We start from the raw sequence: 15,639 nt of genomic DNA on the forward strand, positions 1-15,639 counted from the left end.
AAAGAAAACGTGAAGATAGAATTGTGTTGTCATCCCATCCTGGAATACTTTTTTATTTGCCAACTCGTTGTACCGAATTTAAATTTTGCAACTATTGAATGATTCAAGCCGACAACCTATTGGGTTTTCTTGTGGAAGCAATGAAGAATGCATATAAAACAGAATAAAATTAAATTTGTGTGGCGTTGTGTTTTGTTTTCCAACGTTTGCACGTTCATTTCTAGGACCTTCTGTGTATTTTGGTTTTCTTTTTGTGTGGTTATGCATTGTAATTGTGGAATGTCGTTTTTTTTGTCGATGGCGTTGCGTTGAACGTTTTGATCCTTGGTGTTGTTTTTGTTTTGGTTTTGAATTTAGTACGATTCGAACAGATGCGATTGATTGAAGATATATATGAATCTGAAGAACCAAACCGCTCAAGTACTCTAACGCAACTCAACACGATACAATATTGGCCGAAGTAAAGCTCGTCTCTTTTCATATCCTCTTCACTCGAGTGCTACTACTAACCATTGTTTCCCTACTTTCCTGAAAAAAAATTATTTAAAATATATATTAACCCTCCCAAGTAACATTACTAGTGTGTGTATGTGTGATGTTTAACATTTAAGTATGTGTTCAATTGTCTGTTTCGCATTCGCATTCTATAATGATTTTTTCTGCTTTCTTTCTTTTTCTCTTGTTTCTCGTTTCATTTGATTACCAATCATACCAAAATATTGTCGTCCTGCGTCTGCGATCTCTGTTGCACACAACAATGCTCTAACAACGATATCCATCCACATGTGCACACCACATACACACCCTGTTCGCCTCGTGGCTGTATGTGTGTGCGTGAAACCTCGATACAATATCCGTGTGGCGTTTTGCTCTCTCTCTCTGGGCACACTCTTCAACAATATTCGGATTTCAAAACAATGCTGGAAAAATTGCAAAAAAAAAAAATTAATAACATTCCAACACACCGCCAAAACCTCGGGGATTCGCCTAACTCGCCACGAATTCGATACCTCACACGTGTACGTGCGTGCAGAAGCGCTAGTCGCGATGGGCTACAATAGGCAAGATATTGAAGATTCATTGGCAAACACGATGTACGATGACGTATTCGCCACTTATCTACTGCTCGGAAGAAAAAGCACCGACGTAAGTTTGGGTTTTTTGTTTTATTTTTCATTTTACCATTTTTTTTTGTTCCTGTTTCGTTATGTTTTTTGCTCCCTGTAATTGTGTGTTGTTCCCCCTATCTCTATCTCTCTATCTCTCTCGTTGTGTCTCCTTTGCTTCATCAACAAACACATTTCTCACAGGAAGAAATCTACTATTTTCTTTTCATATCTTTCTGGCTGCACCATTTAAATGTGGTTGCTTCCTTCATTGTGTTTTCTTATCACAATTTACAACCCTGTTAGGGCTATCTAGAAATGTTCATTTTCTTTCCTGTTTGCGTTTCCTTATTTGTTTCCTTTTATTTTCTTCTTTATTTTGCTATCGAAAATTGGACACAATTTTGTCCTGTTTTTTAATTAATTGCCAGTTCATTACTGACTTTCAACACTGCGCATTTTAATTGTTTTTATTTTCTTCTGTATTTTTAATAATTTTGTTTTACAATTCAAATTTTTTTGTCATTTCATTTCACTAAAAAAAACCAAACGAGCACATTTACTAAAATTCTTCTCTTTTTTTAACTTCTTACTCTTGTACACCTCAAAAAGCTGTATTTAAAAGCTATTAATTTAAGCGTACCAAAAAAAAGCAAAATTTCTCGCACCAAATTCGTGCCGTTACAGGTGATGTTTTTGTTTTCGTCTGTTTAGTTTTGGTTTTGTGTTTCGTTTCTTCTTCTTGAACGTGTTCCAGTCGCGTAGTGTTTGCAAACGTGCAGTTATTTATAGTTCTTTTTGTCTGACTTTGTTCTATCTTTTTTACTTGTCTATATTCAATTTTTTTAAAACACTATTTTCCCATTTCCTTTTCTTAGTTTCGCTTCTTGCTGCTGATCTTTAAAAAAAAAACAGCACCAGTAGAAAAAAAAAAATCAAATCAGAATCAATCAGTCCCTCGTTTGTTTCATTTCGAGTTTCATCATTTTCCTAACAATTTTTCTTTTATGTTTGCAAATGTCATATACTTCGTGAGGTGTTTTAGGGTAAAGAATTGTCGCGCTGGAATGCTTCTCATGAATGGTTATGTTTGTTACGTGCAGCAGGCAGGAAAACCAATCAAAACCAAAGCTTTTTTCTCTGAAATTATGAATCATGAACGTTACCGCATTGGAAGAAAACGTGCCAAACGTCTACGGCAGCTTCCAGCAAGATGGCGAATCTTTGCATGAGCACACATGATAAGAACCTACAGTCTCGCACATTTATACTGCTTCCATACGCCACCACTGTATCGCTGAAAGAAGAAGCGTCCGAGTACGCTTGGATTACTGCAGTGTGCCTCCATCGTGTCATCGTGAGCTCATGGGTGTGATAAATATTTGCACTTGCTCGTGCTGTGCGCCAAGCACTCACAGAATCTCATCGTTACGGCGACACTACCAACAACACTATTGCTGTGTCCTTCCGCACAATGACCTATCATGGAAGGTCCGCGTATATAGGCAGGGCAATAAATTCCAATTAATGAAACGCGGTGCAGTCAGCGGCGCGTACCTAAACCAAACCATCCATCCCGCGACCATCCGGTTGCCCACTGTGGATATTGCCATCGGCATACTGATGATACTACGCTCACGTGTCCAGGGCATATGTGCGATGTAGCAGCATCGCATCTTCCAGGAAATGCAATAAGCGTGCCAACCTGGGTGGACCGGTCTCTCCTACCGTAATCGTTCAGAGTTCATTCCAGCGCCGTCAACTACATTTCCAATTTCCTACCTTGCGAACCAGTTAACTGTGAGGTTTTGATAAGAGAAAGAGGATTTTTGTTTTGTTTTACCGAGTCATTAGGCAGATGATTTTTTTGTTTGTTTGTTCGTCTGAGCTCTCGTCCGGTCCACCCTTCCCATCATCCTTTAGATTATCGTTTATTTTTCCCCCCTGTGCATCACGTAATGTCGAATATGTCATACAAACCCGACTAATGGATTAATTTCTTCCTTCTTCTCTTGCGTTGCTAATTGCGTTCGGCAGTCCGAGTCGGACGGGTCCCGGTCCGGATCGTCCCTGTCGTTACGTAACATTGCCGGCAACGAGGGTGCCGCAGCCGGTAACTCCCAGGTGCAAAGCCCAACGCATCGCGGCGTGCATCGAAGCATATCCGCGTCCAGCACCAAACCGAGCCGGCGAGCCTCCAGCGGTGGCGAAACACTGCGTAAGTATTGGGGTTGGTTTCCTGATGGTACACACCTTTTCCATATAGGCACACACATACAGAAAAAAAGCACTTTTTAAAAGGATGTTTCAGGAAAACACGCGTAATTTGCTGAAAAAGAATTCGTTGAGGCGAGGTATACGATCGCAGTTCTTCTTTTTTGATGAACTAGCACTACAGCTCCAGCTCTAAGCAGATTATTGGATGTTTGCTACGGTTGGCGCAATAGACCTCTACTCTAAAATGTGTGTCAGGGATCCAAAGATAGCTCGCACGAGCGTTGGATCGTACGATATTAGCTCAAAAACTCAACACAAAATCCCTTACAAAGTCACATAAACTCCCTTGGAGGAGAGCACTCAAGATTGCTTTTACAACTGTTTTATGTATCCCTCACGTGTTTTCAATAAGCATCATGCTTTCAAGTTTTTAAATAGTTGTAGTAAAACTAACTCGTGTCCAAACATCTGAATCCGTAGTAAATGTCTCATGCAGGTAATACTTGAAAAAAAAAAAAAACATTAAAAAAACTCCAAACTCTTGACACTTAATCCTCCATCTTACCTCGCTGGATACATATGCATGGTTACATATTCTCTACTAACACCCTGCACTTCAAGGATGTCCCCGGGGTGGTTCGACAGTGTATCACGCGACCGGCTCTCGGGGCACGACGGTATTGTCATGAAAAATTTAGAAATCTTCCAACGCTTCATTACAGGCGTCGGTCCAACGACGGCCGTGGCCGCAGCCGCTGCTGCTGCTGCCGTCGGTGCAGGTGGTGGCGGTGTGGGCGGCGGCGGTGGTGGCGGCGTTGTCGGGAATATGGCGGCAACGGGCGGCGGTACGGGCACGGTGGTTGGCGGCGGTACCGGCGGTGGCGGTACGGCCGGTGTCACCGGGAACAGTGTTCACGCTGGAGCAAATAGCAACCACAGTTCGGGCACTGGCGGTAGTGGCGGCAGTGCATCTGAAAGAACATCGATGTAAGTAGGCGGATGGGTTGGTTAGGTAGCTCCGGTGGTATAACCTTACACACCGTACCTTTCTATTTTACAGAAGCAGTAATTTCAAGCGTCAAAATACAATCGACTCGGCGACGATCAAGGAAAATACGGCACGGTTGGCCGCACAGAATCAGCGACCGGCATCGAGCATAACTAAACCGATTACCTCGGTAGACAACTGTAAGGAGGATTTTAAATTTTTTTTGTGCAGCATATGTAAAATTGAGCTTCTAACTAATGTTGGATTTTGTTTTATTCCATCATCTCCCAAATGTTTTGCAGCATCGATCTCCAGCCCGGCGAAAGCGCGTACTACCAGCAGCAGTACGAGTACCAAGTATGACCCGAGCAACGGCTCCCGGACAGTAGGCCCCAGTGCCGGCCTAATGCCCAGACGGTCCACGACGCTGTACGAGAAGACATCGTCCACAGAAAAGACAAACTCCACCACGGATCCAACGTAAGTGTGTCCGACGATGCCAAACCACCACTAACTGGCACAGGACTCCGTAACACAACCAACTCACGATGCAGATTCGATGTTGTTTCTGTACATAATTCTCGTCCAGCCCTCCCCTTTTCACTACTTTGCGTATATCCTTATCGGGAGGAGTTTTTTTTCTCGTTCGGTTCGGCGTAATATGGGGAAAATGGTTTCCAGAGGATATAGTGGGAGCCAATCGTACTTAAGTTATAATCGGTTTGTTAGTTGTTCTTGTTGGCTTTCCGTGTGATCCTGACCGCTAAATATCTAGACACTTCACACATATACACGCACGCATTTGCATAAGCCACAACCGTTGGTGTGTATGTGTGCGTGCTTAGATTGCAATTGTTTTGAATTGTTTTGTTTCCGATTCTCGTTCACAAACTCTCGGCACCATTTAATTCTTGATTTCCATCAATTGTTCGCCCCCCTTTGTTCCAACGTTAGACATAATAATGCTATCATAACGTGGGAGTTTAGATCGTTTACTTTCGGGGTTTTTTGTTTGTTCAATGCGTGCGTGTGTATTTTAGCTTAGGATAGATTTATCCTTTCGCATTCTTTGACGTCCCGTAGTGATTTGAGTTATTTTTTTTTGCTCCTGTCGTGTGAAAAAAAGGTATTTTAATCCGTTTTTTGTGTTTCGATTTAGAGCTAGAATGAAGACTACTATCGTTACACAAACCAAATCAAACCAAAAAAAAACTGTAAAAACTTCGCTTTGATCCAAGTTTTTGTAATTCACACACAATTTTCGTTGTTTTTGTTTTCTCTCGAGAGGTTTGCTCTGCTTCTTTGCCCGAGGTTCTTGTGGGTTTTGGTTGAGTATTAGCGTTTATGATTTTATGCATTTTCTTTCCACCCATGTGCAAAACACCGTGAGAATATTTTTCACCTTTGTTTGTTGTCGTCGTCGTCGTCATCCTCGCAAAACACTATATTGGCAGAACAAAAAAGAAACAAACATTTTCTAGTATATTCATTACTGAAAAATGAAACTAAATTTAAACCCCATAATCCTGATATACAATTTGTTTTTCTCTCTCTTTCTCTCTCGTTTTTCTTTCTCCTCTCGCCTACAATCGGCGCGACACGCGACATCTCTTCACTTTCTCTCTCTCTTTCTCTTTCTCTCTTTCTTTACATTACGCTTGCTTTCATCGTATCGTGTATAATATTGCCAAACAATTTGTATTTGCGCGTGCAATTGACGGTATCGTATCGTTATTAAACAAAACAAAAAACCCTTTTCCCGGGGAGGGAGGTCACTCTATATGTATACTCACACACGCCCGCCTTATCGCCTTCGGTATGAATGATGTAGTAGCAACAGTTTCGTCGCACCAATACCCGAATTCAACCGTGGCAACTCAGCATCGGCAGCTACAAGTGGTGCGGCGGGTAGTGGCGGAGGTGGTGGTGGTGGTGGTGGTGGGGTCGCCAACACTGGTGGCAGCGCTAATACCACCGGTACGGGAACTACCACCGGGGCCACAACCGGAAACACTACCGGCACCACTACTACTGGCAGCGCTGCTACTGTCGGCAGTGGTGGTGTTAACGTTGGCGGTACCGGTGGCAACGGTGGTAGCGTTGGAGGAGGTGTAGGCGGCGGCGGTGGTGGCGGCACCGGCAAGGGACATGTCAAGAGTGCATCCGTCTCCAGCCCCGGTCCGTCCGCCGACAGTACTACCAATAGTGCCGCCACGAACGATCCCCTCAGACAAAGGTATAAAACACAATGTTTTCTCTCTCTCTCTCACTCTCTCTCTAGAGTTGTTGTGTTTGGTTGTTTTTTGTTTACTTTTAATTTTTATTTTCCTTGTGTTCTCTTTTTTTGGTTTCCTTGTTTTTTTCTCATTGCCGTTTTTTGCTTGTTTTTCGCTTGTTTGACTCGAAAAACGAGCCATACAGATGTTTTCTATTGTTTTTTTTACTATTTCACTTATTATACTACCGAATCAATGAATCCGTTTTCGGTTTGTTTTGTTCGGTTAAGTTTTGTATGTACATAAAGATGTGCTATATTCATTTATGGAGACACCTATTTTTCTCATGATGTGTGTGCAATTTGTGTTTATTTCATCATCATCATTGCCATTCTATTTTATGGAACAATTTCTACATTTGTTGCTATAATTTTGCATAAAAAAGCATAAATCAAAGTTTCATCAAAATTCTACAGACTCTCCCATTCCCATATGCCCCTCTACAAATTTTCCTAATGCTCATCTCTCCATCATCCATTTAATTTTTGAGCTGCGAAGAAACAAACGAACTTTTCTAAATATTTGTTTGTGTGTGTGTGTGTTCGTCCGTGCGTTATCATCTTGTGCTTTTCCATTCATCTATTTTGTTTACTTTGTTGGTATTGATTTTAATGAAGGTTTCTTCTGATACTTTTTTATTTTGGTTTTTCTATAACACTTTCTCGAACTGTGTACGTTCTGAGAAAGTGTATGTGTGTGCGTGTATGTCTCATGTGTGTGTGTGTATTCTAAACCTGCCAAATGGCGCAAAGCAGTTGTATTATTTCGTTTGCGCTATTGCAAGTTTGCTACGTTTCATGAGCTCCATTTTGATATTTTCCGGTTTTGTTTTCGGGGATCTATGAGGACTTAGGTTGAAAACAAGGAGATGTTCTTTTCGACTATTGCTTATCGGCTTAAGTAACCATAGTCCCCTTGTATTGGATTGCTTCTTATCCAGCTTAATTGTTTCATTTTCTTTACATAATTCGAAAGTCATCATTCGTCATCGTTTTGGTTTTTGTTCGATTACGATTCTTGAGTTTCAAATTATTACTCTTATAAAACGAATTTCCACGACAAACAAACATCGTGTTTCTTATCATCTTATCTTTGTATATTTCTTTTTCTATTCCATCTTAAAACTTAACCTCACTCTTTCGACATCAAATGCCCCGGTACGGAATACGAATGCGTGCCACGTGTGAAATCGTGTAATGTAACAAACACAAATTCTTAAAACACCTGATCACGACGCCATCGGGTTGGTTATACGTTTTTGTCCCTATTCCCTCTGCACTCACGACCGCACATCTCTTTCGCTCTCAAACAAACGCGCGTGGGTGATACTAATTCGTCTGGGCGTTCACTGCCGTACGACCACGATCACAATATGATGCCCAACACATCGGGTGTGGATCGCACAAACGGAACCGTACGAAAAAATGCTGCGTTTGGGCGCATTTCTTGCCAAACGATTCCAAACACACGATATAAAACACTCTTTGGAATGTGTTGAAACTTCCGTACACAATGTGTGTGTGTGTTTGTGTATCGCAACGGGCACACACATCCATCACCCAACAATACACACAACTTTTCGGTGAGTCACTACTTCCCACAAACTTCAAAATTCGTTGGGTGAATAAATATTTTGGGATAATCTAATTTATTGTTTCGGTTTTCAAATTCCCATACCGTTGTTTCGTTAACGTGTTTTGGTTTCTTTTATTAATATTTGATTTGATTTGATTTTTGTTTTGGACATTTTCTTCTCTCTCTCTCTCTTTCTTGCTTCAATATACTGTCACATCTCGTAACTCGCGCAGTTTTTCGTTAGTTTTTCCTTTTTTTATCTACCTTCATCGTCGTAGTTGTTTCGTTTTATTCTCTTTACTCAGTGCGCGCGTTTTCTGCTTAGTTTTTGCTTCTTAATTGCTCGATTCGATACACTCCACACTGTCTACTGGCGGATTGTTTTTGTGGCCTCTTACGCTCTGGCTTTTATTTTACAGCTGCTTGTTCCGTCTGTCTATTCGTATTCATCGTATTTTAAGTTTTTCTTCTGCCATTTGCTACACGTGTTATCCTTGCGTTATTAGTGTATTACACTTAGTTCTCTTACAATTCTTCGCTTATAGAACATTTGTATCGTTTTTTTAATGGATTAAATGTTCGATGGTGTTTTGCTTCCCAAAATTAGTGTACTTTTGCATGTGAGAATGTAATTGCGTTTGTTGTTTCTGGGTTTCTTCTTTAAGCGATAAACTTTGTAAATGGTCGTTTTGCAAAAAAAACCCTCAGAAGGAAGACTTTCAAGGGGCAGCTCCATCCATTGGTTCGATCTTTGTGCTAAAAATAATAACATTTACAATGCATTAGTAAAATGTATAAATGCCGTTTACGCATTCACACGTCATCACTATTATAATTTATTGCCCGGCCGGTTGAGCCCCTTCGTCCTTGCGTGCAGTGGACCTTAATCGCCAAGACACAATCCGTTTGACATGAAAGCTATGAATAGTAGCGACTCCTAGAGCTTCAAATCGATTCCTTGTACTTAAAGACACGATGACGTACATCGGGACCGGGACCGAAATTACAATCGCCATCGTCTAGTAAGTTGGCCTTTCGACGTCCAACTTATGAACTATTTATAGACGAGCTCGCGTCCGGCGGTGTTTGTACTGCTGACGAAATGCGATCAATTTACAGAGCTCGAACGGACGGACGGACAGCATTGGTCCTCTAGCAAGCTTCCAGTATATTGACGTGTGAATGCAACGTTATCGACCAATAACACTGTAGCATGTGTGCGAAAGGATTATAGCCTAAGAGGAATTGTATTTCATTTGTTTTTTTTTTATGTTCTGTCTCCTGTACACCAAAAACCACCGTGTTTCTTCTGCATGCTAGAATTGTTTGTACATTTATTAAAACACGTTATCACTACTATATTGTGTTGTTCGTTAGGAACGAGTTCCTGAATCCCCTTTCACATTTCCATCATTCCATTCTACCAGCGAAAACCGTCCAACAAGAAAAGTCCAAGAATTATCTCTCACGTGTGTAAGGTGTCCAGGCTTCAATGCCCTCAATTTTCTAGTGCTGTACTATGTGGCAGCACATTTTTTTATGTGAATCCTTGTTTGTCGGTGCGTTTCACTGTATCATTCTCTCTCTCACATCCGGTTTCTTCTCCTTCAGACAACGGTCCTTATGAGCGGCTTCTATCTCTCCTACTGTTATGGTTTTTGAATTCGTTATTCGTTGAGTTCTACTGCTTTCGTATCGAATTTTTGAATCGTTTTTTCTTCGTTTTTTGGACTTCGTCTCCTGTTTTTCGATTTCTCTTCACATATTTTTTTTGTTTTTCACAGCTTCGCAAAAAATAATTCCCTCCCTTCAATCGATTATTTCATGTTTTCATTTATTTTCTTTTTGTTTCTTTTCATGTTTCCCCGACACGTCCGTGTAATATGTGTTTATGTCGAACTTGTTCGCGATTCGATCATACACATTTCCGTTTCCTGTGACCGTTGTTGTTGTGTCGTCTGTATGTGTGTGTCGTCTCGTACTTTTACTTCCTTCCGTGTGACCGATCTGTGTGTGTGTGTGTATTTGTGGGTCACAACCTGATCTTCGAATTGGCCGTGGCGAACATGCTGTTTTTTTTTATTGGCGTCCATCCATGACGTTGTTGTCCTTTTCTATTACTACTGTCCCTCAATACCGACACACCTACTCTTTCCCCGTGACCGTTTGGTTTCGTGGTATCACACACACACATACGCCTGGAAAATGTTTGCATATCTGCAACTATCCCGTTCTTCTGACTGCATCAAATGAACCGCTCACCACTACGCCTTTCTTTTGCAATTTCCAATTGGACTCCTACAAACCGATGATACATTCGTATTCCACACGTTCCACCCGTAAACAAAATCACGCAAATATTCCTTATCCAACCCGCTCAAACCGTTCTATTTTCTACATATTACTATATCTATATATGCAAAACTACATACACACATCCTCCATCACAACCTTTATCGACACAATACATTACACAACAGCAGCATGGTGAATCGCAATAGTCTTACACCAGCCGTTAATTCTTCCAGACAACCGGTTGCATTTCCCAGGAATGTTCCATCGCGATCGACTTTCCATTCGGGTAAGTGTGTAGTACGTGTGTGTGTATGTGTGTGTGCGCGCACGCACGCACGCACGCACGCACGTTCCTTAAACCCTAGTACGAGACTGTTTACTATTTACGAAAAAAAACCCACCTTCTTCTTGCCATTTCCCTCCGTTTCAAGCCCTCTCTTGTTTACCGTGTTTACTGTTCCTTTCTCTGCATCTCTGTGTTCCCGTATGCTGTTTCTGCAAACAGACACCATTAATCCGATGTTGCATTTTTTTTCTCCCTAGATTATCGTTCGTTTAGAGATCCTAGTGCTATTCCTATCTCTATCGTACTAAAAAGCTAACTAGCAAACACGTTTAATAGTTTTTCTTGGTTCCAAAAAACCCTTTAAATCTTGTCTAAGCAGAATAAATTTACTGTTCCCTTATTACTTCATTAGGTGGATACATGTAACTGTCTTCTATTAATGTACATTTGATATTTCTTTTCTATTCAGAAACGTTGTTAACTATCTGTAAAACGCTCTTAAGCTGTGCTTCTAGTGGATTTGTATCGAATCTATTCATTTCGTTTTTCAAAGTTTGAGTTGAATTCTTTTACGACACACACAATTGGGCTGTACTTTTGTTAAATTTTTATTTTATCTAAAAAATTGTATAAACGAAAATTAACAAATATTAAACATTTTTTAAGTATCAAAATTAAATTTGAAATTCATTAACTTTTCTCCGGTGGGACATGGGGATGAAACGTGTGGAACAAAACAGGAAAAAATCGAGGGTGAAAATGGGTTTTTTGTGTAGTAAATTGTTCTCTTCTAACGGCAAATAAAAATCGCTACCAAATGTTGATACTAATTCTTACACGAACTTTTCATGGTTAACCGGACAAACCGTCAACGCTCGACGAACGACATTCGATGGTTGCGCCTGCAGGACAAACCAGATCCCGAAACAGCACGGTGTACGCCGGAACGGGTGGGAACGTCGGTGATTCGCCACACTCTGGCAAGACTTTCTTGCAAAGACTTACTACCAGATTTAGCAAACGGTAAGTACCTCTCCCGCCGTCCCCCTCCCTCTCAAAACAGAAACCCTGCGTTCTTCTACTCTGGTGCATCTCTTCCTCCCTAGCCTATGTGTGTGTATTTGTGTGTGTTCTCTATATCTCTCTCTTTATCTCCCTCTCTATCTCTAACTTTTTTTCCCACTATCTCTATCACTTGCACTTTCCTATTCCACTTGCTCTTAATGTGTTTCAATGTTTCTAACTGGTGGAAACCATTTATTCTTCCACGCTATCGCTTTTTTATTGTTTTGTTTGTTTTGTTTTTGTTTCTTATTTAAGTGTTTTTTTGCATTTTCTGTTAACTGTTTCTATTTTTTTTAAATTGTGCGCTTCTAGTACTTTCTCGTAACACACGTTAGAATAATCGATATTCATATTTGTTGTTCGCTATTTTGATGATAATTTTTGTCTAACGTTTTCATCGCTTTGTTTATATGTTTTGGTAGTGTTTTATTTTATTTTAATTCATTCACCTCATTCATGTCATTCCCCTCTGTTGTATCCTGCTTTATTTGTCGTTTCTTTCCCATTGCACTTACACCTTGTTGTTACTACTACTGTAGTGTCACTACTGTATGTAACATTAGATTGAATTTGTAAACAGGCACACTTACACAAAGTAAACATACAATTAACATGATAATAAACAAATTTAAAACACTTCACTTAATTTAATTCGTTATGCAGCATTGGGAAAAACTTATGCAACTTCAAAATGTATCAGAAAGCTTCAATTTTTCGAAATCGAATTCAAAGAAGTATAGGACCGCTCAAAGTCCCTATTCCAAATTTCAATCATGACGATTTCTGTTGAAGAGATGTTAGACCTTTTCAAGAAATTATTCTTTAAGGGATTTTTTATCGAGCAAAGAACAATTCGGATCTTAATCCTACCGAGAGCCTGCGGATATATGATTATGATTGACCGGTTGCAAATGTTTTGTCCAAATACTGCACCCCGTGTGCTTCTTCTAAGCATACAAACCTCTAATATCGTTAATCGTAGTCGTGTGTTGTCTGATATTGCCGTGTGTTATAATGTGCTGTGTTGTGATATATCGATTGTAACGGTGCGATTGTGCGATGTGTTAATTTGTTCGCTTTTTGGACCATTGCTACGTAGATTGGGGGACAAAAAAAAAAATAGCAGCGGGTAAAACCATCCACACCAAGTGTACACCGGCGAAAGCGTGTGAATATTTACCTTTTTACACACGTGATTTGTTATGTTTTTTTATATTTTTTTTCTTGTGCGCGTGTCCGAATGAATAGAGTATACCAGTATTAGAAGTTGGTTTTGTGTTTAGTGATCTTTCGCTCACACTCTTCTTTTCCTCTTTTTCTTTTGACTTTTCTTTGTTTAGTTTTTTTGTGTTTTCTTAAAAAAAAAACAAAAATAACAACCCGTTTTCCAGGGAGGGAGTTTTCGGCTCTTTTTACTGTTTGTGTCCCTCGGGAAAGCTCGATTATAATGTTCTTTTTCGTTTTGTTTTTTCTTCTTTCTTTTTTTCTCTCCTATTTTCTCCTTTGTTTTGCGCCTGTTTGTTTTTTTTTTTCGCTGGCGGAAACATATCTGTGGCGGGTTTTGTGTGACACGCTTTTCCCTACACGGTTCTACAGTTTTAGGGCATTCCAATTCAAGGATACATCGGGAAAGGACTAAACCGTGCCCCTATGGTGGTTGGATGTATTAACGTGGGGAAACAAAAGGGTGGGGTGATTCGGGATGGGACGGGAAAAACTGTACACAAAACGGAAGGTACATCCGTACATATATATACACACACACACACAAGCGCACAAATATCCACCGTTCGATAGGACATAGGATTTTGCAAATTGTTACTAGTTAGTATTTTTCACTTATGGTTCTATAAAATATGCAATAGTTTTTTTTTGTTTTGTTTTAAATTTTTCCTTTTCCCACATGGGATGAATTATGTGTGAGCATCAGCAACAACAACGCAAGCACTACCAACAGTGCGGACAGGCTATTAGCTTAATAATAGGGGTAAGGTGGCTAGAGAACTGACAGATATACAACACACTATATTCTCGTTTACGCCACCGCTAGGATGCTCAATACAATTCCTTCTGATCGATGAGAAGGGAGCGCGAAGGAAAGGGGAAAGGAGGACATCATTATAATCAATTTTATGAACCAAGTGAAACTTGTTTATAGTGTTGTAGCGATACACCAAAAACGCATTGGTCAAATGCAAGGGAAACTTTATGCAGTAGAAAGTTAGCGCGAATGGATGGCAAAAAAAAGGATCGAACAAACTTAAACATCATGAGTAGGAGGAGTGAGTAGGTAGCAGAGGAACGGGGGAGAAACTAATCCCCCATTACTAACGAGCATAAACCTAGGAAGAAGGGTAGCGAAAATCACAAAATTATCAATAAACGAACGTTGCGAACAAACAAATTTTGAAAAACCAAAATGGTAGGAGAATTTTTAAAGAAAACCAACCTAAACACACAGCGCAAATGTTTTGGTTTGTTTTTCTTTTGCTTTCTGTTTTTTTTTTGTGAACATTTATGTTCGATGACTAACCACTATTATCTGTATAAGTAATAAGTAAAAAAAAAACACACTCTTTCTCTCTATACAAGCAAACTCAACTCCCCGGTGTATTGAATCTGTCTATTTGCTTTCTCCCTATTTTGTGCTAGTCTGCTGTCCCCCAGATATATCACGCTCATCATCGTGCACATCTGTGAGAGTGTGTTTTTCTGTTTTAATAATTTTCCTTGCTGCTTTTAATTTTGTCCTAACTTATCATCATCTTATCTGTTGCGCAACTGTGTGTATGTTTCACATCCTAATTATTCTTACATGTCTACTTGCGTGTGTTTGTGTATGTGTCTACATCTCTCAAGTGCTTTTTTATCACCTAAAACAACGCACATCCACACTTTCGTTGCTGCAAAGTGAGCATTCAAAATTCATTGTAAAAGCGTAGAATGAGAAACCGTTGCACAATGAAAAAACTTTCATAAAAGAAGTACTCTTTTGCATTTTTTTTTATCCCCACTTTTCGGACTACTTAACACCTTTACTTTGTTTTACGAACTACACTCGATTCGCGCGCGCTAGCCAAGTAGTTTTAGTTTTTTTTTTTTTCATTTATGTTCCATTTAATTTAATTACCGTTTACAAAACAGTTTACTAATGATGTTTGAGTTTTGTTTTTTTTATTATTACTATTCATGTACATTTTTTTAATGGTAGATTAAACTTTATTACAGTAATAATATTCATCCTAACATAAGTCTTCAACTTTACTCAATATTTCGCATGTGATGTTGCTTAGTTATTGATTGAATGAGTGTTTTAAATTGGTTTGTTTTACCTTCTGTTGTTCTCCTTCTGTGAAATATTGGATATTTGTAAAATAGTTAGAATTGGTTTCAACATTTCCCTTTCTTCTAATTTTAACCTAAACGCATTTGATGTTGCTTTGAAAGATTGATGAAGATATTAATTACAAAAGATAAAACGTGATGATAAACAGTATAATTGGGAAAGAGGAACACTGCGCGTACGACGGTAAAGAACACACAGTTTCAGTTGATAGTTATAATTTAGACTAGGGAAACCTATTCTCGTAAGGTAATCAAAGTAAAGTGTGCTTTTCCTTTTTTACACTCTAAAGCTGACGAAAACGAAACCCCGTTCTATGCCTTATCGAGCTCGTAACAAAGTCAAAATTTAACTGAATGTAAACAAAAACAAAAACTACAGCGAAAGCTAAGAACTATTTATGAAAGAGGCGAGTTTTTTCTGATGATGTGGTTTCTCGTACCTCTGGACACATTGTGCATCGCGCTACTCCTTCTCCATCGAACTCT

General features: G+C 39.7%; 1 protein-coding gene across 12 annotated transcripts in view; it reads left to right on the forward strand.

The window, feature by feature from the left end:
* Nucleotides 1-15,639, forward strand: part of LOC126567780 (MAP/microtubule affinity-regulating kinase 3) — a 37,889-nt gene that overhangs the window by 14,082 nt on the left and 8,168 nt on the right. For 6 of the 12 annotated variants that reach the window (XM_050224068.1, XM_050224072.1, XM_050224076.1 and 3 more), the window contains exons 6-12: nt 1,034-1,146; nt 3,144-3,324; nt 4,022-4,310; nt 4,384-4,511; nt 4,614-4,791; nt 10,643-10,743; nt 11,652-11,766. In XM_050224068.1, coding sequence (XP_050080025.1) covers nt 1,034-1,146; nt 3,144-3,324; nt 4,022-4,310; nt 4,384-4,511; nt 4,614-4,791; nt 10,643-10,743; nt 11,652-11,766 — 1,105 coding nt within the window. Of the gene's footprint in view, nt 1-1,033; nt 1,147-3,143; nt 3,325-4,021; nt 4,311-4,383; nt 4,512-4,613; nt 4,792-6,142; nt 6,548-10,642; nt 10,744-11,651; nt 11,767-13,404; nt 13,455-15,639 lie in introns of those variants that run through there. The other 6 variants (XM_050224071.1, XM_050224073.1, XM_050224067.1 and 3 more) reach the window with 5 other exon arrangements.

The sequence above is a fragment of the Anopheles maculipalpis genome, chromosome 2RL (genome assembly GCF_943734695.1).
Source record: "Anopheles maculipalpis chromosome 2RL, idAnoMacuDA_375_x, whole genome shotgun sequence".
NCBI lineage: Eukaryota > Metazoa > Arthropoda > Insecta > Diptera > Culicidae > Anopheles > Anopheles maculipalpis.